Source organism: Tinamus guttatus, unplaced genomic scaffold (assembly GCF_059628265.1).
Source record: "Tinamus guttatus ecotype Peru unplaced genomic scaffold, ASM5962826v1 Tinamus_guttatus_pri_ptg000314l, whole genome shotgun sequence".
Lineage (NCBI taxonomy): Eukaryota > Metazoa > Chordata > Aves > Tinamiformes > Tinamidae > Tinamus > Tinamus guttatus.
The window spans coordinates 6,836,520-6,860,764 of NW_028288848.1; the positions used below are offsets into that span (position 1 = coordinate 6,836,520).

The 24,245-nt window shown below is 62.9% G+C and overlaps 1 protein-coding gene across 1 annotated transcript; it reads left to right on the top strand.

The window, feature by feature from the left end:
- The first annotated feature begins 1,902 nt into the window (after positions 1 to 1,902).
- PPRC1 (PPARG related coactivator 1) lies at positions 1,903 to 15,983 on the top strand. The gene is made up of 17 exons (XM_088528692.1): positions 1,903 to 2,043; positions 5,838 to 5,981; positions 6,163 to 6,165; positions 6,234 to 6,386; positions 6,657 to 6,668; positions 6,836 to 6,949; positions 7,434 to 9,524; positions 9,564 to 10,140; positions 10,567 to 10,620; positions 11,027 to 11,087; positions 11,602 to 11,669; positions 11,843 to 12,611; positions 13,899 to 14,072; positions 14,302 to 14,365; positions 14,585 to 14,706; positions 14,843 to 14,994; positions 15,656 to 15,983. Exons 1-17 carry the CDS (start codon positions 1,903 to 1,905, stop codon positions 15,757 to 15,759), a joined length of 4,803 nt encoding a protein of 1,600 aa, XP_088384818.1. The 3' UTR covers positions 15,760 to 15,983.
- The last annotated feature ends 8,262 nt before the right edge of the window (positions 15,984 to 24,245 follow it).

Below are 24,245 nucleotides of genomic sequence, written 5' to 3' on the forward strand. Positions count from 1 at the left end.
GTTCAGGGCTCCGAAGGGAACGTCGCTCCGTGTCCACGTTAGCAGCTCCCTGCGCCCAGGTCCATGGGCAGCGCCGGCCTCGAGGGCGAAGGGAGAGAGAGAGGGGCTTTTCCAAAGCCCCTGCTTCAATACATCCAGCCTCAGAAGTGACAAGTGCCCTCCCGGGGACATTCCCACACATGGAGTTTGGATCACGCTCAGGCCTCCACGGCCGTGGAAAAGGGGAGTCCTGACCAGACTCGGGAAAGCAGCACAACTTTCCCAACAGCAGGAACCCCCGCGACAGAGCAGGGGGAGCTCCCCGACCCCCTGACCCGAGTGTCCCAGCGGGTCAGTGATGCTGGAGGAGGCCTGAGTCACCCCGCCAGGCTGCCGGGGCTGGAGCTCCCTGCAGCAGCGGCATCTCCTGCTGGAGGCAGCTGGGAGAGGACGGGTGTCCCGGCCTCGCTGTGCCCCGGTGGACTGATGGCACTGGGGCAGGGCGATGGCAGCAGGCAGCACAGGGGCCGTTTTGCAGCATCTCCGCACGGCTCCAAGCTCAGGGAAAGGCAAGGGGCAGCATTCAACATCCTAGGAGAGGGTACAAGGAAAAGAGACTGGGTCAGGCTTTTCTGAGCCGCCACGGAAGGCATCCTATGGGCAGGACACGATGCTCAAGAGGTCATTGATCATCCTAGCCATCATTTCGGCAGGGCACAGGGCCAGCGCAGGGCCTGCAAGGTGCTAAGGGCAAGGCTGCCGTGCAGGAGGGGAGCAGCTCCCTTAGATGAAGCCCGTCACGAGGGAGGAGCGGGCAGCACAAGGTTGGAGGCAATATGGGATGACCAACCGTGGCAGCGCTGGAGCACAGGAGGGCACCAGGAGGAGGCTGAGCCTGTCACACATCCCGCACGGGACCGCGGGTAAGCCCGAATGAAGCAGCTCTGTCAGGTGGATCCCCCTGGGACATCCAGCCTGGCTCCGCAGGGGCACACACCGAGGCCAGGGCAGCTCTCTCAGCACAAGCAGTGTCCGGGTGAGCGCAGCTCAGGCCAGCGGGGAGCCAGGACGCTGCCGGGAGCCACCGCGTCGCCAGCCCCTCCTAGGGCGATGCCTTGGGGCCCCGCTCCCTGTCATTAAAGAGGGCTGGGATCAGTGCAACCCCACTGAGGCACCTTTGGCCCGCTGGGGGAACCTCCCAAGAGCTGTTGAGCCCAAACACGAGGTGGGGACTCAGGATCCACCGAGGGCTGCAGCCCCAGCAGCTGCCAGGGGTCGCTGGGACAGTTCACCGAGACGTCCCCATCCGCTGCGCTAGGGGACACGCGTCCTCAGCAGAACCCAGCAGCGGGTAACGAGGGAGCCACTGCCCGCACCGGGCTGTACTGGGCCGGGGCCGCTATCGGCTCCAGGGCACACGGGAATGGAGCCGCCGTCACCCACGTGGGAAGCAGCGCGCGAGCCCCGCTGGCCGCGGGAAAATGTGCCGCGGACCCGCCCCTTTTGGGCGCTTCCCGCCACTGACGTCAGCGCCGCCCCGCCCACCGAGAGACGCAGGGGCGGTGCCGCCCACCGCGCCTCGCCCGCAACAAAGATGGTGATGAAGCTGAGGCGCCCCACAGCACTCAAGATGGCTGCCCACCGCAAGATGGCCCCTTCCCCATTCCTCACTTGCTGTCAGCCGCGCCGCCCGGGACCGGCGCCCCGGTGGCGCGGAGGTGCGCGCTACCCTCCCGGCGGGACCCAGGCGCCCGCCGGCCCCGGGGCCCCGTCCCGGGTGCGTTGCGCAGAGGCGCGGCGAGGAAGAGGTGCGCTCCCGAGGTGCCCCGCGCGGCGCGGCGGCTGCCGGGAGCTGTAGTGCGGGGCGGGCCGCGGTCACGTGCCGCGCCCGGCAGTGGCCGCGCCGCGAGCGGAGGCGCCAAGATGGCGGCGCTGTGGGGCGGAGCGGCGGCCGCCGCGGCCGGGACCGGCGGCAGCGGGGCCGGGGCCGGGGCCGCGCTGCGGGGCCGGGCGGGCGGCGGCGCCGCGGCCGAGCCGCCCCTGGGCGCCGGCAGCCCCCTGCAGGTAGGCGGCGGCGGGCGGGCGCGCGCCGGGCCGCGCCGTGACACGTGGAGGCCGGGGCGGCTCCCGCGGCGGCGGCACCACGTGTGCCGGGCCCTGGCCGCCGCGCCGCGCCCTGGCCGGGCCGAACCGGGCCGGGTCGAACCGGGCCGGGCAGCGCCGCCGCGAGGGGTCACGGAGGCCCGCGGACACGCGTGGCCGCGCCCTTCCCGTACGTGCGGGGCGGCGCGGGGGGGTCGCTCCGTCTCGGCCGCAGACACGCGGCCCCGGCGCGGGGGGAGCAGCGAGCGCGCGTTCCCCGGGCCTGGCGGCGGCGGCTGCGTGTGTCCCGGCGCCGCGAGCAGCGCGCACGGTGCCGCCGCGGCCCCCGGTGCCGGCCCGCCCGGCGCGGGGCTCCGCAGCCGCCACGTCCCGGGGCAGCGGCTCGGTCCCGGCGCGCCCCCGCGGTGACGTCCCCTCGGCGCCAGCCCGGCGCCGCGTCCCGCTCCGTGGCGGCCCCGCGGGACGCGGCCGTGGGGCCGCCGCGCCGGGTCCCCTCCGCGGCGGTGGCCGCGCGGCAGGGACGTGGCCTCGGCAGCGTCCCGCGCCGGGGACAGGGGGCACCCGCGCTTTGCGGCGCTCGGGGTTTCGGAGCTGCCGCTTCACTGCGGGCAGGAAAGACACCTGTTGGCTCCAGCACGTTATTGTCCCCGTGTCGCGGGGCTGCGTTCGGTAAAGCCCTTTGCCCCCCGGCTGTGCGGCAGCCCCGGAGCCTGTCCTGGGAGCCTGGGCTGTGCCCGGTGCCCCTGCCTAGACAGGAGGCGCCCCGGGTGGTGCTGACGCTGCAGGGAGACCCTCCCAGCGGGCACAGAGGACGCTGAGCGTCGCCTTTGCAGCGCGTGGCGCGGAGGCAGCTGAGCCCGTGCGTGATGCTGCCCCACACAGCCGGGAATCCCTGCGGAGCATCCTCTGCCCAGCCGGAACGGGAGTGCTGCCCGGCAGCTCCCTTGGCAGCTGTCCCGGGGCACAGCCTGGGGGCTGCGAGCGGGAGCCCCGGGAGCTGCTGGTGCTGCCACGCGCTTTGCGCAGCTCCCCATGCCCTCACGTGCGCCCGCTCCTGCGTCTCTGCGCATCGGGGAGCCCCGAGAAGTGTGTGCTAGTGGAGACCTCCCTCTGGCTGCCGCTGAGCTAGAGCAGCGAGTGTGGAGAAGGGCTTAAACCTGCATCCCGACTTCCCCGCGTGTCCTGCCCTTGCCCGGTGCGGAGGCCGAGGGAGCTTGGGCTCCGCTGCAGGTGCCTGGAGCCCCTGGTGAGCTCCCCGCAGGGGGCTCTGGGTCCATCTCCAGCAGTGGATGTGCATTTCCAGGGCAGGAGCTCCGTGCAGGGGAAGCTCCTTGGAGCATCTGCTTGTCTCTGTGCTCGAGATGCCGGCAGGGGCCTCTCGGGGAGGGGGACGGGAGAGCTGTGCCCGCTCTGGGTCCTCCCTGTCTCCTGCCCCTGGCGTAAGTGATGAGCCCGGAGCTCGCGGTGGGGCTGCCGCCTCCCCCACGGGCGCTGCCCCACGTCCGTGTGCCCCACGTGCCACCGCTGCGGCAGCAGCCGCAGCCTGTCCTTGCGGGCCCCCTTGACCGGCCGCGCGCGGCTGCGGCAGCGCCGAGCGTAAAGCAAACGTGGAGCCGCACGGGGGAGCCGGGCGCGTGGCGGCTCCGCGGCCAGGGCGGCGCAGCCGGAGCAGGCTGGGCTGGTTTGTCCCCGCGCCCCGGCCCGGGCGGATCAAAGGCAGTCCTGGGGGAGCCGAGTCCCGCGCGGGTGACTCACGGCTGCGCGGGGCGAGACGCTGAGTCAAGCGGAGCCGCGGAGCTCGCCCGACCTCCGAGCCCGCCGGCCGGCGCCGCTGCCACAGGCTTTGCTTTGCGGCGGGAGGGTTCCGCTTCCCGCGGAGCGTCCCGCGTGGGTCGCGGCTGGACACCGCTCGTCAGGCGCCGCCTTCGGGGCGAGGGGGCCTGCAGTGGGCAGGCCTGGGGCTGGCAGCGAGGCCGCGCTGGGAACACGGGCTGTGCATCCCGCATCCAGCTGCCAACCTCTGGGCGGCTCCGCAGGGGCCGGTGTGAATCCATCTGGGTGTCAGAGCCACGCGGCAGCACTGGGCGTGTGAGCGCTAACACGCTTCCCAGCTCCTCGGTGCCTCCTGGCATCTCCGGGAAGCCGTGCCGGGAATCGCACCCTGCGTGCTGTCCGCAACTGCTGTCCCCATGGCCAGCATTAAGTGGCTCCAGGCTCTGCTGCGAGATGGAGAGACCTGGAATGGGGACTCGGAGCTTCAGTGCCTCCTGCCCAGTCCAAACAGCTCAAACTGTTGCTCTTTAGGGGTGTCATATTCATGCGCAATTGCAGGACTGCGCAGGCATCCCAGTGCCCATTGGTTTTCCATAAACATTCCTGCTGAGCTGAGCTGAAGGGGCAATGGGAGAGCGGAGGCTTCCAGCTCTGTGGGAGAAAGGGCTGAAGTTTGTGGCACACAGCTGAAGGGAGCTGAGCATCAGGCTGCCCAGGGACCTATAAATAGAGGCGAGGGCTGCTCGGAGGGCCGGGTGGGCCCGAGGCAGAGCAGCGTTGCTGCGGGACCTGGCCTTGGTTTCCAGCCTGGCAGCTCCTGGTCGCGCGTCCTGTGCCCGCCCTGCCCGGTGGGGACACATCCGCGAAGCGCGGAGGGCCGAGGGTGCCGGCGTTGGTGCGTCCCCAGCTCGTGCTGCCGGGGACCCCGCGGGGTTGCCGCAGGCCGGCCGGGCGAGCCCCCTGCCCGAGGGAGGGTGGGCAGCTCTTGCACCCTGGCCGGGCTGTTTTGTCCTGCGTGGGCTCGTGCAAGCTGCGGTACCTGCATAAAGCTACAGTACCCACATATAAAGCACAGGGGCTTCAGCACAGGCCACTCTGCAGCCCCGACAGCAGCGTGCCAGGCTCGAGGTGCTGAGGGCGGCCCTGACCCGTGCGGGGTGCCCAGCCTGGCGTTTCCCAGCGCTGCTTTGGGGCAGGGAGGCTGCGCCTGCTCCCCGCGCTCCCCCAGCGCGCTGGCCTTGGCCCTGCTATCTGCCCAGGCTGCCTTATCTGCGCGCGAGCCCGTCGGCAAACAGGAGCTCGGCTGCCGGCTCGTGCCGCGCTGGGGCCGCTCCGGCCGTGCCGCTGCGCGGGGGCAGCTCGTGTGGCACGGCCGGCTGCGGCGTCACCACCCTGCTGCCTCCCGCCCAAGCTCATAGCGTTTTGGGCTTATCTGAAGAGCCAACAGCTGGAGTCAGGAGCGTGTGACAGTCCATGGGGCATGGGGGAGAAGCCTCCTTCTCCCTTCCCCAGCATGGGTAAAAGGAGCAGAGTATCGAACCGGGCCTGGGAATCTGTGGAGTTCCTACGAATCCTGTAGCTCTGGGTGCCTGAGGTGTCACTGCTTGGTGTGGTGGCAGCTGTGGCAAAGGAAAAGGACCCAGAAGTGGGGCTCACAAGTGGCACTGAGCTGCGCAGGGCTTTGAGCAGCGTAATGGCCCGGCCCAGACCTCTCCCAGAAGGCAGGGGAGGAGGGTCCCGTGCTTGGGGACCCTTGGGGACGTGCTTGGCCGCATCTCTGCCATCCGGAGGAGGGGCTGCAGGGGCTGTTGCTGCTGCTGTGTGCCCAGCTTGCCCCGGCAAAGCACAGACCCACCGGGTGTCCGTGTGCGCCGCGGGCTCCAGAGGCTGCCGCAGGATCGGGCAGCTGGAGACGCTGGAGCTGGCAGGAGCTGTGGGGGAGGCTTGCAGAGCGTTTACCTGGTCCCCCTGCTGCTTGCCAGTGCTTCTCCCTCGAGGAGGACGACTTGCACTTAACGTCGCTGGATGCAGAAACCATCTTGGAGGCTGAAGAGATCCTAGGGACGATGCAGAACTACCTCGACTCCTCCGTGATCTCCATCATCGAGGACCTCTCCCTCAGCGAGGTAGGACGTCCGTGGATGCAACACCCTGTGGGACCCCAACTCACACAGGACACCCTGCGCTGTCCCCGCGTATAGGGACACTGGGGTCCCCCTCCCAGCCCGGGGCGTGCGGTGGTCTGAGGAGGCAGGAAATGGTGCCCTGGGCTGCTTAAGTGACTGCAGCTGCCCTTGGCATGGGTAGCAGGTGGCAGCTTCCCCTGCGGGCTGAGTCCCCCCTGCCACTCTGTGACACTGAACCTCCTCCTTTGGCAGAACAAGGCCTGCCTGGATGCACAGAATGAGCTGTCCCTGCTCACTGCCATCACGGAGATCCTGGACAGCACGGATGATGAGACCCTGTCCCCCTTTGACACCATCATGGACGCAGAGCTGCTGACCTCGCCTCGGGAGCGTGAAAATCCCTCGGTGAGTCGTGGGACAAAGCCAGCCCCAAGCCCCAGATGCATGGGAAGCTGCCCCAGCATGGCAATGCCAAGCCCCTTCCTGGCATGGGCAGCATTGTCCCCAGTGCTTTAGAGCAGTCTCTGTGGCAGCTGAGTGCTGTCTGGCAGCACTGAGAAGGGCTGAGCCGCTCTGGGTGCCCTGGGATCTCCCGTGCAAGCTTGGGAGGACTGTGCTTTTTCCCTGCAATCTGGTGCAGAGCGAGTGTAGGGAAGCGGTGTCCATCCCTGCGAGACCAGCTGCCAGGTTTGTGCTCCCAGGTGGAAATGCCAGATTAGTGCAGAGCTGCTGTATGGTCTGTCCCATCCCCACCAGGTAGCAGAGCTCTGGGCAGAGGCACAAACTGCTGCAGGGGTTGCAAGGGAACTCTGTGCGTATTCTGCTGCCTCATGCTCTGCCCGCTTTCTCACCAGTTCCAGAAGTTTCTCAGCTTATCCCGGCCATCCCTTGAGCGCGAGAGCCCTGCCCTGGAGCAGCCCAAGGGTCTCCGGCCTTTGGGCAGCAGCAGCGTCTCTGTGGTTGGGAAGGTGAGGTGCCGGGTGCCGCTGGGGTGGCCGTGCCCCTGCCCCGGGCTCCAGGGGACACGCGGGGGGCAGGACTCGCTTTGCAGCACCGCGGGTTTCGGGGCGGGTGGGACGGCTGGGGCCCGCGGCGCTGCTGCGAGCGGCGCCCCAGGCGGCGGCTGCTCCCCTGTGCGTTGCGGGGCGGAATCCGGGCCCTGGGCTCTGCAGGGCTCTGCCCGCCCTCATGCCCAGCACAAACATCCCCTCCCCGGCGCGCTGCCCGCCGGGCAAGGCTGGCCCTGGCTGGAGGAGCAGGGGGAAGTGCCCTTGCAGATACCCCCATGGGGTGTCCAGCTCCGGAGAGCCCCTGCCAGGGTGCGCTGCAGGCTTTCCTGGGTGGGGGTCTTGCTGCAGACTTGTGGCCGAGCCTCTTTGCTGAGCCCAGGACATCTCGGGTGAAAGCCCTGCTGGCCCAAGGAGCTGACACTGGCTCTGACTCCCTTCCCAGGCCGACACAGACCTGGTTTGGGAGCGTGCTGCTCACAGCCTCGAGGAGCCAGCGCTACCAAAGAAGCAGGTCTGCAGCACCCCAAGGGCAGAGAGGAAGCCAGGCCGGCCCTGGGCCCGGGAGCAGCCCCTGCCACAGCGCAGCGACGGGGAGGAAGAGGAGGAGGAGGCTGCCTTGAGCCCAGAGCTGGGCTCAAGGGAGGCTGCAGAGTTCAGTGTGAGCGGGGCTGGAGCGGCGCTGGAGGAGCGTGAAGACCCCTGTATCATCAACACGGGCGACGTGTCCCTGAGCGAGCTGGTGAAGTCCATGCACCCCTACTGTCTGCCCACCTTCACTGTGTGCCTGGACCCCGAGACGGAGCCTGTGGCTAAGGAGCTCCTCAATGGCCCTGTCTTGTTGGAAATTGTGCCCGGAGAGGGAGAGAGCGTTGAGATCCCTGTGGTCCTGCAGCCGTTGGCTCCTAGCTTCCCTGAGCTGCAGCCACAGCTCCTCGGAGCAGAGGAGGGTGCCGAAGAGTCAGCCCCAGAAGATCACAAGGGGCCGCAGGGAAGCCCTGCACAGGAAGGCAGGTTGGAGGAGAAGAGCCCGCTGGAGAGGGAACCCTGTGGCACAGCCCCGGAGAGCAAGCGCCCGCCCGAGACAGCAACTCCTGGAGCCTGGCACCCCGAGCGCGGCTCCCAGGGCAGCACCGAGGCCCTGGCCAGCGGGAAACGCGAAGGCTCTGAGAAGGGCCGCGGGCGCGAGAGAGCCAGGAAGAGTCGGAAAAAGAAATCATCGGAGGCCGCGAGCGAGCAGACCAGGCCGGGCAGGGACTGCGTGGCCCACCGGCTGCGCTCCGCCGGCTCCGCGCAGGCCCCAGGCCACCCTGCCAGCCAGCGCCGCGCGGCCCGGCCCTCCGCGCAGGTCTCCGACTTCCTGGCCAAGCAGCTGGAGCGAGCCCGCAAGGAGGGGCAGATGGAGCTGCGCGCCGAGCGGGCCCCGCGGCCCCGGGGCAGACCCCGAGGCGCAGCGGCGGCCTCGCTGCCGAGGACGCAGCACGGGGAGCCCCACAAGGAGCCGGAGGTGGTGAATGCGGTAGTGCCTGCAGAGAAGGCAGAGCCCGTGGTGCTTTTGGAGAAGGCTATGCCAAGCACAGAGGAGTTGCGGGCAGCGGTGCAGCCCAGCCCAGCAGAGCAGCGTGAGGCCCAGGAGGACGCGCGCCCGCCCGCCAGCCAGGACAGCGGGAGCGCGGAGGCTGCCGGCGCGCTCCCCGGCACGGAGCAGGTTGGGGCGGCGGAGCCCGCGCAGGCAGCGGAGCCGGGCGAGGGGCCGCCCAAGGAAGGGCGGCCCAAGGCGCTGAGCCTGCGCGAGTACCGCATGCGCATGCTGCACCGCCAGCCCGCCGCGGGCGGCACGAGGGACGGCGACAAGCAGGCAGCCAGCAAGTGGCCCAGCATCCCAGAGCCGCCCACGGAGCTGGCCGAGATCCCCTGCCTGGTATCGCCCGCGCGCCCGCCCACCGAGGCCCCCAGCGCCCAGAAGAGCCCTGAGAAACCTGCCAGCCCTGCTGCTGTCTCCTCTCCCACCAGCAAAGCTCCGGCCACTTCAGCTCCAGCTCCGGCGCCTCCGGCTTCTCCGCTGCCCTCGGCAACATCGATGCCTTTTGCTGCACCAAGCGTGCCCCCCGCCGCAGGGGCAGCCCCTGTGGCGATGCCGCCAGCCTCCACCGGTGCTTATGCCCTCTACCCACCAGTGCCTTCGTGGCCCTGCTTCGGCCCGCAGCCCGTGGGCTGCCCCGGCTTGCCCCCGCCGCCCGCCACCGGCTCGCCCAGCGCCTTCCACATGGTGCCCGGCCTCCCACCGCCAGCCATGGCCTGGCCCCCACCACCGGCCGTGCCACCCCCGCCGCCCTTCGGCCCCGGCACCCCCTATGGCCCCGTGGGCTGGGCACCGCCATCCTACTGGCCGGGAATCCCGCTGCCGCCTCCCGTGCCTCCGCTGGCCTACGGAGACCCCGGAGCCGCCCTGCAGAGCGCGACGGCCACCGCCACCTTCCCGGCAGGCGGCCTCCCCGGCGCGGCCCTCTTGCACGGGCAGCCTCCCCCAGCGCCCGTGCCGGGCTGCGCGGAGCCACCCGCCTTCCCCGCGCAGCCGCCCGCGGGCCCCGGTGCTGACACGGCGCTGGCGGCCGGCCCGGCGCGGCCGGCGGGCAGCAGGGTGAGCGACCCCCGGCGGCAGGCGCGCCTGGCGGGGGACGCCCCGCTCGCCAAGGCCCCGGCGCCCCCCGGCAGGGTCCCTCCCGCGGCCCAGCAGGCGGCAGCCCCCCCGGCTGCCTCTGCGCAGCCCCTGGAGGAGCCCCCGGCTCCGGCCTCCACCCAGCTCACGAAGGCCCCTCCAGCCGTCGCCTCCAGCCCTGCTGAGGTGTCCCCTGCTGCTGCCACCGCTGCTGGGGACTCTCCTGTCACCCAGCCCACCGTGGAGACCACGGTGCCAGGCAAGGGCGCTTCAGAGAAGACCCCGCTGGAGACCAAGGCAGCTGCCCAGCAGGAGCCCCCAAGCCCCAAGGCCGTCTCGCAGGCTGCAGCAGCGCTGCCGAAAGGCGGCCGAGAGAGCAGCCTGCCTGCCAGGGCGCCTCCCGCCCGCCCGTGGAGGCACCAGCCGCTCGCCAGCCTCGTGCGGCCCAGTGACAGCAGCAAGGACATCGTGCAGGCCTTCATCAGCGAGATCGGTGAGCGGGGCGCTGAGCGCAGCTCCGAGCCGGCGACGCCGGAGCTCAGGGAGCTGCGGGGAGTGGGGGAGGCTGTAGCCAATGTTCCCCAGCACGGCTGGGGGCAAGAGTGGCAGAGCTGCACCTGGGGGGCTGCCTGTGCCCTTGGCAGGCCCTTTGCAGCACCCTGCCGGGGTGTTTTCTCCTGTGGGTTGGTTGCCTGGGCTTTTTACACCCAGGCTGGTGTTTCCTGGGGCTACTGGGCTGCCAGGCAGTCCTGTCCCCGCTGCCAGAGGTGCAGAGCAGGGCTCCTGCTGCAGCGTTGTGGCAGCTCCTCGTCGGGGCTCGCCCTGGCGTGGGGTAGCGTGGGGCTGCGCTCTCTGCACGTCCCCTCGGTGCCGGGAGGCACAGACTCACCTCCCTTGCCCTCTTCTTTTCCTGGCCCAGGCATCGAAGCCACTGACCTGTCCAGCCTGCTGGAGCAGTTTGAGAAGTCTGAAGGTGCGGATGCGGCACGCTGTCCCCTGGGGTTCCCTCTGGGCTGTGCTGGCATCCCTGGCATGTCTGTGCTCCCTGGCATGTCTGTGCTGCCTGCCAGCCTTGGCCCTGCAGCGGGATGGCAGCAGGGTGGCTTTGTGGGCTGTGTTACCCTGCCTGGGAGCCTCGGGCTGAGGGGGTGTCTGCGATCTGCCTTCCTCTCCTTTCTGCCTTGGGAATTGGCTGGAGCTCTCTGGGGTGGCCAAGGGAGTGGCGAAGAGCCTGAGGAGAAAGGGGATGCTCAAGAGCTGCCTCCAGGAGCTGCCTTGGGGCACTGTGGAGCGTCTTCCCCACTGGGATGGGGTGGTCTCTGCGTGTCTGCATGCAGGCACCCTCACCCGTCACCCTCATGCATGTGCTGTCTTTGCAGTCAAGAAGGAAGAGGCTCCCGTGCAGCCCGCCGAGGAGAGGCGGTCGGTGGCAACCTCTGGGTGAGTGTGGAGACCGCGGTGTTTCTGGCCCGACATCGCGCTGCAGGTGCTTGTGCAGCTGGTGTCCAGGCCGGCAGCCCTGCCGAGGGGCTCCCTCTGGGAGGCTGAGCCCTGCGGGATGGCTCCGAGTCCTGGCAGTTGTCTCGACTGCCCTGGGGCCTTCATCCCCCAGCCTAGGAGGGCCTGAGGTGAAGCTGGCCGGCGCTGCAGCTCCTTGCTGGGCTGGAGGCCGCAGCTGGCTGCGGGGGGCTGTGACGGGGTGGGAAGGCCGTGATGAGCAGGTTGGGGATACCCAGCTCCAGCCTTGAAGCTGTTGTAGACCTGCTGTGTCCCTGCTGCCTGGGGCAGCTTGGACGCATGCTGAGTGTCCTGAGCTGCCCCTTTGTGCCATGGGTCCTGCAGCAGTGCCCCAGTTGGCACTGGGGACTCTGCTAGCCTGCCCCTTTGCCTGTGGCATATGGACGGGCCAGGGCTTTGGCTGCTGCTTACAATAAAGCTCCTTTCTTGTTCCCAGATCCGAGAGCCAGCAGGACAAGAAGCCCCCAGACGGCCTGCAGGCCTCTGAGCTGGCCAACGTGGCAGGTAACACCTGGGAGCGAGGCGAGGGCTGAGCGTCCTGGCAGGGACCGTCACCAGATTGGGGTTTGCTGGAGGAACCTCCAGGGCTCGAGGGGAGCTGGGTTGGAAGTCATGACCGGGGGTTGCAGCACGTTGCTTCACCTGGGTCTGCTCCTGAAAGCCTCTTGTTCCCACAGGCCTCACACCACCAGCTACGCCTCCCCACCAGCTCTGGAAGCCATTGCCTGCCGTCTCGCTGCTGGCCAAGGCCAAGTCACCCAGCTCTGCGCCCCAGGAGGGGACCCAGAAGACCACCAAGCTCCCAAAAGCCAAACAGCTCCCCCAGAGCAAGCCCCAGGAGAGGAGCGCGGCGCCCGCCCCGGCCCCCAGCCACGTTTGCTCGGGAGACCACGACTACTGCATGCCGGGCCCGGCTGCCAGCACGCAGCCCCCCGCCGAGAGCGGCTCCCGCTGGAATGTCAAGCACCACCGGGACATCACCATCAAACCCATCTCCTCCTTAACCCAACGGACGCTGGACCAGCCCAAGCCCACCCCGGCAGCCCCCGCTGCCGCCGAGGGGCCCGGCCAGGAGCCCCTGGGCAAGGCCTGCCTGGCCCCCCTGGATTACCGGACTAGCGTCCCCAGCAAGGCCACGGCCGGGTGCAGCAGCCCCCCGCCCTCGGTGCTCCTGTCCCCTGCCGCGTCCCCGTGCCGGGAGCCGGAGGTGCGGACTGCCAGCGCCCAACCCGGCCGCGCCGCTGCCAAGAGGTCCCTGCGCTGCTACCGCCGCGCGCGGGACTCGCCCAGCCCCTCCGGCGGCAGCTGGAGGGCCGGCAGGAGCCGCGCCAGCCGCTCCTTCAGCTCCAGTTCCGACGGAGCGAGCGAGTCCTCATCTTCGTCGTCATCCTCATCCTCCCGATCCCGGTCAAGGTCGTTCTCCCCGCCGTCTAAGCGGTGGAGAAGGTAAGTGGTGGCGTGTCCACGCTCTCTTTGGGCGCTGCTGTCTTGCAGAGTTGTGCTGTCACCAGGGTGTTTTGGGAGGGTGCCCACACGGCACTTTACAGACCTGCTTCATGGCGGCAGCGCCTGACGCTCTTTTCCAGCGAGGTCCCTCTGAAGTGCAGCTCGGCTCGCAATGCGGACAGGGGGCTGCTGTGACACCATGCCAGGGCAGCTGGGTGTCCAGCACAGTGCCAGGAAAGCTGTCCCCAAGCAGGGTTTTGAAGCCTTGGCCTTTTTACATTCGCTGGGGTACCAGCACAGGTGCCCCAGGTATGTGGGGCTGTGCAGCCCTAAGTGTAGATATGGCATGAGCAGCAGTGGCAGCAGGAGGTGCTGGAGCGAAGCAGGAAAGAGCCCCGCTGGCTTGACCTGTGCCTGGGGCTTCCGAGTGCTCCCTTGCAGAGGGGCTGGGCAGCCAGGCAGGGCACCCCAGTCCCTTGGGGACGTGATTCCTTTGGGGTCCCTGTGCGTCTGGGTGATCCGGCGGGATGTCTTCCTGCACAGCCCGTCCCTGCCGGGGTGAGAGGCACTGCAGCTGGTGAGGGCTCCGTGGCTGCCTCTTGTCCTGTCCTCAGCCTGCAGGAGCCCGACCCTGTGCTCCCCTTGGGGAGCTCAGTGCAGCCGCTGGGCTTGCTGGCGCTGCTCCCCATAGCCCCATGCCAGGAAGGCTGCACTGCTTCCTCTGCTAGCCAGCGAGGTCACAGGGGTCAGCTTGGGAGCACGGGAAGCACCAGTTCTCCCTCCCTGCTCCCCTTGGGCCTCCCATAACGGCTGCTTGCCCGAGACCTGTCTGTAAAGTGATCAGCACAGCCACGTTCAGACCTTCTGCCCAAAACAAGCTGTGATGTCCCCTTGCTCGGGGGCCGTGGGCTGAGCCGGTTGTGCCGCGTGGGCCGGGCGGTGGGGCTGGGTCCTGTGGGGCTCTACACGGCAGGCTCTGCTCTCAGGCAGCGCCCGTGTGCCAGGCAGTTTTCCCAGGCCTGTGTCCTGCTCTTTGGAGGCCTCGCCGGCTGTGAACCAAGGCCCTGTGGGCAGCAGTGTTTACAGCCAAGTGGAGCAGTGTGTCTGTGCTGCTGTTGCTGGCCCCATCAAACTCAGACTGATGTTTCCATATCTCTGTCTGCCCTGGGGAGCCTGGTGGGTCCTGTCCGAGTAGGGAGCACGGAGGTTTGTCAGCTCCCTGCAGCCTCGTGTCCTCAGTGCCATGGGGCCTTGGAGCTGTGCTGAGTGGAGTCTCTCCTTCCTCAGGTACCGCTCAAGATGCTCCCCCAGCTCCTCCTCGCGTTCCAGCTGTGGCTCCTGTGGCAGATCCCGGGACAGGTCCTCGTCCTCGTCGTCATCATCCTCCTACTCATCCCGGTCCACATCCCGCAGCCAGTCCCGCTCCCCCTCTCCCCGCAGGAGGAGTAACAGGCGGAGAAGGTGAGTGCGGCTCTGGGCTGCCCTGTGCAAGGCCCCTCTGCAAGGCTGTGAGCTCCCTTTGGACCTTCTCTGGGCTCCCCCCAGCAGGGGTGAACTCTGCTCCGTGTGTCTCCCTGGGTGCTGGCCCTGGCACAGCTCAGGTGCCAGCCTGGGTCCACACTGTTCGTCCACCAGAGCCAGGGATGGGGTGTCACCCTGCACCTCACGTGTCTGCTTTCTGCCCTGCCAGATACAGCTACGACGCGCAGGACCATTACCAAAGGCAGAGGATCCTCCAGAAGGAACGTGCAATAGTGAGTGGTGGGCAGGCCGTGGGGATGGGAATGGGGAAGTGGGGCTGCCCCGTCTCCCCATCGCTGCCAGAGAGCTGTGGGGAGCCAGTATTGCCGGGAGGCCTGGCCAAGGCAGGGAGTGACGGGTGCCGATGGGGCAGAGGGTGCTCCCGGAGGAGGATCCGTTCAGCGGGTCCCCCCAGCCCGGCTCACAGCACCTCTCTGCGTCCCTGCCCACAGGAGGAGCGGCGAGTTGTCTTCATTGGCAAGATCCCCAGCAGGATGACGCGCTCGGAGCTGCGGCACCGCTTCTCCGTGTTCGGGGACATCGAGGAGTGCACCCTGCACTTCCGCTCCGAGGGGTGAGAGCTGGGGCACGTGGGGCGGCCCCTTTCCCAAAGGTGGCTCCTTTGGCCCTTTTCCCAAGCCTCAGCAGTGCAGCTAAGAGGCGGCAAAGCTGCCGTGTTGTTGCTGATCTCCTTCCTTGCCCGGGTCCAGGGACAACTACGGCTTTGTCACCTACCGCTATGCCGAGGAGGCCTTTGCCGCCATCGAGAGCGGCCACAAGCTGCGGCGCCCGGACGAGCAGCCCTTCGACCTGTGCTTCGGCGGCCGCCGGCAGTTCTGCAGGAGGAACTACGCCGACCTGGGTGAGCCGCAGCGGCCCGCGAGCTGGGCCGCCACGCCGGCTCCCCGGCCCTTTCCTGCAGCCCTCGGCTCCTTCTCGGATGTGCAGGGCAAGGCATTGAGGGCATCGGAGCTGTGTCCATCCTGGCCATCTCTGCTGGCTCGCTTTTACCATGTGGCCTCCTGGGAGAGGCGCGTGAGGCTGTGGAGCCAGGGCAGTTGAGCTGCACAGCCAGTGGGTCGAGGATGGTTATCCCCTCTGTGTGGTACCGGGGAGGCTGCATCCACTTTGGGACCCCCAGGGAAGGTGGAGAAGCCTTAGGGAGTGCAGGGGAGCTGCTGGGATGGGTAGAGCCCGGCAAGGATCCGTGAGATGTGGGCTGGGGACAAGGGGCAAAGGGGATCAGCGCCAGCCCCTGCAGCACAGGAGGTCCTTGGGGATGGGCAGGCCTGGCTGAGCTTGGCCACATCCAGTGCTGGGGTTAGTCCTGCCTTAAAGGGAGGCTGGATGGATCTCAAGAGCCCCATCCCTCCAGCACTGTGGTGGCTTGTGGCGGCGGCCAGGGCAGCTCTTGCCCAGGAGCTGGGCATGCAGAGGAAATGGGAGGGAGTCACTGCAGTGACTGCCAGAAGTGAGTGCTCATCTCGCCGTGGCTCAAGGCAGCCTCTTCTCATCTCTTCCAGACTCAAACCGGGAGGATTTCGACCCAGCTCCCGTGAAAAGTAAGTTCGACTCCCTGGACTTCGACACGCTGCTGCGGCAGGCACAGCGCAGCCTTCGGAGGTAGCGGCAGGCAAGGCGGAGCGCCCGCCCCCGCTTTTATATTGAAATACAAAAGACAAAAAAAGTATGGAGAGATGGGTTTTTAAGAAAAAGAAAAAGGAAAAAAAGAAATTTGTTTTATAACCAATATTTAAAGATGGGTCACTTTCCTTTGACTGGAAGGGCCCAGGCAAGCAGCGGCTCGAGGCTGGCTGCAGCCCTGTAATAAATGTGGATGCCCAAACGCCAGCGCTGCCTCGTCTCCCTCCTTCGTGCCCCTCTCAAATGCAGGCTCAGGGCCCGAGAGCAGCTTTGCTCCGCTACGGCACCGGCCAGGGTTGAGCCAGTGGGGGCAGAGGCTACTTGGGTGCACTGTGGTCCTTAGGGCTGAGTTTTGTGGGGAAGAGGGGCAGGACTGGGGTCTGACACAGTCTCCTGGATCACGAGCCTCCTGCTGTGTTTGGGGGCCATGTGCAGCTCCCGCAGTGGCCACGGAGCGGCAGCGCAAGATGCGCATCCGCAGCTGCTTCCCAGCACAGGGATGGGGTCCCGAGCCCTTGGCTGTAGCCGGAGCTTTGGGAGGGGAGGATCGCTGAGCCTTGCTGGCACTGGTGATCCCACCGGTGTCGTGTTCAAGCCCCGAAGGCTGTTCGGGAGAGTGGGAGTGAGCAGAGCGGAGCAGAGGTTGATGTGCTGCCTAGAGCCCACGCAGGACTTAGCTGCAGACCCTGCCTGCTCCTGCCGTGAGCGCCTGCCCACGTGCCAAGCGATGCGGGGCCGGGGAGGGCCCCCGTGCTTGGGGCGAGCTCCCCCTCCCGTCCTGCCCGGCACCGGACTTTGCCCCAGGGAGGGCCCAAGGAGGCGCTGGCTTCATCGGCCTGCGGGGAGGCAGCCGGGGGCTCCCGCTCCGGAGCGCAGCTCTGTGGGGAGACGTCGCCTCGCGCTGCCCGCGCGGGGCCAGGGCTCTGCGGGCAGCCCGTGTGCACCGTGCGGCTCACGGGGCTCCTGGGCGGGCTGGAGATGGGCTCGCGTGCTCACCAGGAGCGAGGCCACCGTCTGGCTGCCTTGGCCATGTGAGAGCTTCTTCCCAGCCCTTCCTGCAGCTGGGAGCGTCTTGGGGAGCCAGCAGTGAGCGTGGGCTGGCGCTTGCTGCCTGCAGGACGTCCCGACTCCAAACAGGGCCCCCGGCAATGTGCTACCATATGGACCTGAGCCATGTCCTCAGCTGCCCTGCAAGCGCAGTGTCACCCCCGGCACACGTGTTGCTGCCGTGCCCACAGCTGTGTCCTTGTGCTCCCCGGCTGCACGCGGTCCGCTTTCCTCGCTCCTGTGGGTGAGGAAAGGCCGGGAGTGTGAAAGCATTTGTGTTGCCAAAGGAATTAACACCCTGCTGTTGTGCCTTATAAATCTTTCAAGTGTTAGAGGCTGGCTTTATCCGCCTGTGTTACAGTTTAATGGTTTCCGTTGGCAATAACCTGGCCCTGTGTTCTGAGGTTATTGATTTAAAGTCTGTTGGGGAGAGGGTGAGGGCTGTGGAAAGGAGCCTTCCTGTTGCCCAGCTGGTGGCAGAGGCTCGGCTGCAAGGAGGCAGCAGGAGCTGGGAAGCGGTGCCCAGCCTGCTCCCAAAGTGTGGGTGCTGCTGGGCTGTCCGGAGAGGGCCCTGTGCCAGCTGGACCAGCCTGCGGATAGCCCGGTCTGGGAGTTGGGACTGGGACCTTTGAGTAAGTCGGGCCTTGGCTTTCTGCACTGACAGGTAAGTCCTGCTGGAGGCCACGTCGCTGGCCCGTGACCTCTGCTCTCGGGTGCTCTTTGGAGGAGGTTGAGCCCCCCAAGGGGCTGGGGGGGTCCGTGCTCCAGGTCCGGGCACCCCTGGCATCCTGAGCGGATCCTTTGCCCTGGCCGAGCCTGGTGCCAGCGATGCCAGTGAGGTGTTCACTGCCTGTGCCGCGCCACAGGGGAGAGCACCTCAGCTCCAGAGGGACATCTGCTGGCACCTCTGCTTCTCCCGAGACACAAACCCGGTGCGTCGTCCCCACCATAGCACCCTTCAGCCTCCTCCGCTGCCCCAGGAGCCGCTCCACTGCCGCAGCCCTGCCTGGCCTGGGACCGCACAGGGCTGCCTTCTGCCAGGCCACTCAGCACGGCTGGGCTCTGCCTCGTTGCTCTCTTTGCATGTGTGTCTGTGAGCCTGGGTTCACTCCTGCGCTCCCTTTCGCAGGTGGTTTTGCAGAGCGTGTTCCTGCTGGGATAGTCCTCACCATCTTCCCCTGGCCCAAGGGCTTGTAGCTATGGCTAAAGGTGCAGGGAATGTTTGTACCTACTCCCCTCAGCCTGCAGTCCAGGAGCCCTAAATGCTTCCCTGTTGCTCTTAGCACGTGTATGTGAAAAAACCAAAACCACAGCTGTAACATGTCACAGGGAGTAAGCAGGCGAGATTAAGGGACCTTCAAGGCACTGCAGCCCTGTGAGTGAAGAGAACGTGTTAAACTGATACAGGATCTAGAGAATAGATGCGAACTTGGAGAAGTACACCTCTGCCAAAAACAAACAAAATATGCATTTTTTTCTGCCAATCCAGGAAAATTCCCTCCTGACCCTAATCTGGCACCCGTGCTAAGCCTGGTGTGTGAGCTGGCCTCTGGAGTGTAACCCTGGGAGCACCAGCATGTGAGTCCCAGAGTTCATCCCTAGTGTTTTGGATGAGGGAAAACTCCATTAGCTTTAACAGCCAAGATAAAGGGGGGAATTACTATTTCTTGGTCTTCATGGTGCCCATCAGGAACCTTGAAGGCTGGTGTTGAAGTGTCCCCTGAACTCACCTTAGCTCTGCTCTGTGGCCAGGGCTCGTATCCAGACTGCCCTGCCCATCTGCAGAGGCTCTTCTGTTCAGAAATGAGTGGAAGGAGTTTTATTGAATCCTCTCTTAAAATGACCTTGGTTTTTCTCTTCTATCAGTCTGCTTGGAAGGCTGGACTAGTGTTTTATTCCTGGAAGGACTAGAAATCTTCTAATAACTCATCTAAGCTTATTTGTGACCTTGTGCCACTATTCTATGACTTGTAGCTTTTTCTTAGTAATTTCTTATTTAATATTTTCCTAGTTTCGGATGTTCTTCACAGGAACACTTGTTCCCTCTCAGCCTCTGGCCAGGACGAGCAATCCAAACTCCTTTAAAAGGTCTCCCTCGGGTCGCGCTTGGCTCGGCAGTGGCAGCTCGTCCTCCCCGCTGCAGCGTGGCAGCCCTGTTCTGGAAGGAATCTCACAGAGCCTTGCGCGATGGCAGCAACGCTTCTGTCACTGCTAAAAATAACTTTCCTGAGGCATCCTAGAATCCTTTCTATCCATTCTTTCTTCACAGAAACATCACTTCTGCTTTGCGTTCATCCTCCGGTGCAGCCAGGACTTTTTATTCCTCAGTGCCTCTGTTTCATTGGTTGATAGCAAATGTCCTTGGTCTCCAAGTGTCCAAATTTGCCCTTTTTTTTCCCCCCCCCACTAAATTCTCTGTCTCCCATGCTTGGCGGGGTCTTCCCCTGCCTCCTCTAGGAGGAATTCCTCCTCCTCCTTCACACTCACACTCCCACACCTGTGCTACCTCCTCGTTTTGGGAACTCACACTTGGCTTTTCCGAGGTCACTGTCGGATTTGCTCACCTGCACTCATTCCCAGGACGCGCAGTTCGCTGCCCTCCTGCAGCCTCCTCACCTCCAGTCTCAACACAGCTTGTCGCAGTCTCTCCTTTCAGTGATCTCCTTCCTGACCTTGGGATTCATCCTCAACTCCGCCTCTGGCAGCAGTTTTTCAGGAAGTATTGCATTGTCCTTAACTCGGAATCCAGTTGCTTAGCCAAAAAAAAAAAAAAAAAAAAAGTCTCTTTATATAGCTAGACATTAGGTGTTTAGGCAAGGCTGCATTGGACTTATCTGGCACTAGAGACTTTCTCACTTCTCAGCTCCCTCCAGCCCTTTTCCTGGAAGTTGTTTGTGTAGAGTCAAAGCGAAACTCCTTGGTTTTGGTGTGGTCATTTCGGTACATTTACTCGTTGTGCAGAGAAAACCCCAGCACGTTTGCAGCTCTGCTGTGATCACATACTTCCTTTCTGCAATTACAAATGGACGAAGAGTCCGAGCTGCTGGCCTTGCAGTTTCTACCCCAACCCTTCGGCCTCGAGCCAAAGTTCTGCTCCCACACGACATTATTTCTGTTGCCCTCTTTGTTTTGTTAGGCCGCTTGTGGCTCCTTGTGTTCCCCCATCGACATTTGCTTAACCACGGTGAAGCACCGGTGTTTTGCTCGCAGCCTTTCTCCTCGCCCCCCACGGCTTCTTGCAGCTCTGCGTGACTCCAGCTGGGTGTCCGCTCCTGCACGCGGGCCTGCGGCCTCGCAGAGCTACCGCGCCGCGTGCCGAAAGCACGGCCGAAACACTGCGCTGTGCTGCCTCGCCGATGGTTCGGTAAGGAAACCTAGCCTCTGTCTTCTCCAAGGATATCTGAGCCCTGTTATTTTGATGCCTGACACTTGCTGGGAAATTAAGGTCTCATAAATGCACATTTTCTAGGTGTTTTTGTTTTTGTCCTTCAGCCTTAGAGGCAATGCAATTTATACCCAAGGTTGCAGGTGCAGTGTGTGTAGCCAGCCCTGAGAACACCCATGTGGGGTCTGCTGCGATTCACCCTCCTCTTGCTCGTTTAGCCACGGGCTGGGTGAGCGACGTGATCCCTGCCAGCAACACGGCTTGGGGACAAGCGCGCCCACGTTGTGGTGCAGACAAAATCCCTTGGAGAACTTGTCCCAAGAATGAGTGAGGGAGATAAAGGACACAGTGTCTGCAGTCTCACCCGGGAGCCTTAGGAGATAAGGACTGCTTGGACAAACGGACTTAACACCTCCTGCGGTAATTCAAGGGATTCCTGCAATCCCTGTGAAAACAGTAAAAAAGGAAAATGGAGCGGGTGTGTTGCAAGGTTGGGAAATGGTGTCCTGTCAGTCTGGTGCACCAGTTCCTCTCCTAGGTGAACCAGCGAGATGCTAACTGCATCTTTAAATAGCTTATTTTTAGAGACAGGAAGTATGTGGAGAGGCAGCAGCAAATATGCATGTGCTGTTACCTAGAGACAGTCGGAGCTTGGCCTTAAATAAAGCAGCTCTCCTTCAAGGACCGGGAAGCAAAGGGATTCCCAAATATCTTCTGTGTGCTAGAACAAGGCTACACCAGCTTAAGAAAATGAATCAAAAGATCAACAGCACTAGCCATGAGAGCATCACTCAAAGGGCTTGATAAGACCATCCACCAGGATGTCCATGGTCCATCAAAGGTCTAGCAAAGTGCCCACAGGATGCTGTAAGGTTGCATTGTGCTTAACCTGTAGGCAAAGTGCACAACTGGGGGAAATAGAAAGGCCACCAACTGTCCGAGCCACAAGTAAAGCACATGGCACAATCCATGAGCCACCAGTAAAACCTGTATTTGGGGAATGGTTGAGGGTTTGAAGCCAAGCAACCACTCGATCCCACTCTGGTCTGTTTTCACTAGTGGATAACGCTGTGATTGAGGTTCTGTCACCTGAACCAAGAGACAGGCAGGACGGACCTGGTTGTGATTTTAGCCACCGCTGGAGGCCAGTGGGTAAGTGAAGGACTCGGCTGCTGGCGCAGGCCGGCGCAGAGGGCGATGACGCTCCCGAGGCAGCGGGTGAGGGAGAGGTGGGAGCAGGCCGGGCTCTCCCGGTGCCAGCACTGCCACGGCCAGGGAGCCAGCACCGCCTCGGGCTGCCACCTAGTTACTCCCTTAGAATCACCTAAATACCTGTAAATGTGAAGAAAATGTGTCACAGCGGTGGTATCCAGCAGCCACAACCTGACTGTTTTAGCAGCGTTTTCTTCAGCCTCATGGGACAGCAGATAACAGGAGGCAATGGCAAGGCTGAACCCAAACTTCATTAGAAATTACATATATAGCCTTTCCTATTAAAAAGCAGGGGCCTTTGAGGGGTTGAGAAGTGCAGCATGCCTAGCAGAAAAGGGTCGGGTGTGCACAGCTGCGTTCAACTACACTACCCAATAGCAAGGGTCATTTTTCTGGACTCTTCTTCCCTTAAAGCCTCTGATTCCCTATAGCTCCTGCTACTGAGCAAAGCAGTTTTTATTGGTAATCTTTGTTTTTAGCAAGGTGCTATTAAGAACCTATTTTGCCTCACCAAATCTTGTGTGTACTTGTGTTTTTTTTTCAACTTGCCGGAAGATGACTGTTTCTATTTTTCTTCTTTAGACATAACTTACACTTTCTGAAGGATGCCTTTTAATTTCTAAATGCCCTTTTTGCTTAGCTGTTTAACTCTTCCACATTTGGAGATTTTTTTTTAAAAGCATATTTTGATTAATGGCATTTTTAAAGTTTTAAATACAGGGTCTTTGAACAGCCTTGATGTTGGCTGCAAACATTTTGCTGTTTTGTCAGCCACTTTTAAATTCTTCTTGATTACCCCCGTGAATTTTATTCCCTTTTGAAGGGGAACATGCTCATCTCTCTTCTGAATCTACATTACACTCAGTGTGTGTTTTGCTGCTTTTTCCTCTCCTGCAGTAATATGGAATTTGAGCACACCGTGTTCATTATGACAGTGACAGTTCACTATCGCATTTCAATCCCCCTCCTATGCCCTACTCATGGTGAAATCATGAGTGGCCGTTCTAAGAATTGTTCGTTTACCATGGCTAAAAATATCGTCTTGGCATCATTCTTTGACCTGGCATTTACCCAATCTATATGAAGGTAATTAATATCTTCCATTATTATTATGTTTTCTCCCCTGACAACCTCTCCAAGTCCTCTTACTGTTTTTCATTCCACTGACCTAATCAGGTGGTAAGTAGTATATACCCAGTATTACTCAGATATATTTCAATGCATAAGGATTTGCTGATAGTTTAAGCAGAATCCCTGAAGCCCTCACTTTCTGGAGCCTGGAGAAATACGGTGCTTGTAGCCTGAATCATTTTCTGTGGCTTCCCATCCTGAAGCTGCTGCTCTGGCAGTCATCTTCACACTGAAATGAGACAAGATCTTGCACCGACTTGGGTTTTTCTGTCACTGCTGCTGCTTTTCTTAAAATAAAATTCACATGTTCAGTGTCTACTCTGGGCTTGGCTCCATGAAAACGTCTTCATGCACCAGCTCCTTTTTGTAGTCTGCTAAATGTACATTTGTAACTGGAAAAAAAAAAAAAAAGTCTGGGAGAAGGGGAAAGATATTTTCCAGTTGCTGCCCCCTGCCCACCTTGGTGACAGCAAGGAGTGTTTCATGGTTGTTATCAGTTAAGATCAGCCTTTTGCTCGTAAAGACGTCCAACTTTTTGTGCCCACGTTACAATTCTTGTCAAGATGATGGCTCTGGTAATAGGCTTTACTAGGCTCCGAGGTCCCAGCTTTCCTGACTTGCCTTCAGAAACTGGTGCTGTGTTTGCCACCTTTCATATCTTGGTTACCAAGGCCAGCTTAGCAGTAAGCTGTGCACCACAACAAACAATTCAGTCATTTCAAATATGAATTGCTTTAAAGTTCTTGGGCAAGTGCCACTGTAATCGCTTGTTTGTCCCCAAGCCTCCAGCACCTCCCTCAGCTCCTTCGCAGGGACTGTGGGCACCTGGAAAATGGCTAATGTTAAGGGCAGTTTTGAATGCAGCCGGGAGCAGGAGCTGCCCCTGTCCGAAGACGAGCTCGAGCGGTGCCTTCACTGCTGGAGCAGCTCATGTTTGGGGCCTCTTTCACACATGATTTTAACTTCTCGAGCTCTTTGCTTGGTGCATCTTTGACCTTCGTTTTCAAGCTGTGGGCATAGAAAGCCAAGTGGGTGCAACTGTCTCCATTCCCCTTCCTTGGACTGAGGTAACTTCTTCTCATCTTGCATTTCTGACCTGGAGAATGCCCAGTTTTGGCCCAGCTCCCTGAAGCTGGGCAATTTCAGGCTGTCTGCTGATTGCCCTGCTTGCAGCTTGGCAGCTCCACCGAGGTTTCCACCATTGCAGATTTGATTGAACCAGGCCAAAGTCAACAAAGTTCTTGCAAATGTTCTGCCCACCAGCAGTGGCGCAGAGCAAAGGCAGCAGATGCAGCACCCGGACGCTCTCCTCTTGATCGGGGCAAAGCAGCCCGGGGCTCAGCCCTTGTGAGAAGCCAGTTCCAAACGGCCCAGGAAACGTCGCACCGGGGCAGACACGTTGTATGTGCGAGGGGCAGCGGCACGAGAGCCAAACGCATGAAGCTACTGAGCCCGTTTCCCTTGTATCACCCTGTGCGCCGGACGCAGCCCCGGGAAAGGCCTATGGGAAAGGCGCCCTGTGATCCCTGCTCTGATTCCCTAGGGATGCCAGCAGACTCCATGGACACATCAGAGGGAGGAAAATATTCACTGCTGTATTCCTCTGCGTGTCCTGTAATGATTTTTTTTTTGTATATATTTATTTGTCTTTTGAGGATATATGTGTGTAAATGAAGGGCTTTATTCTTTTTTTC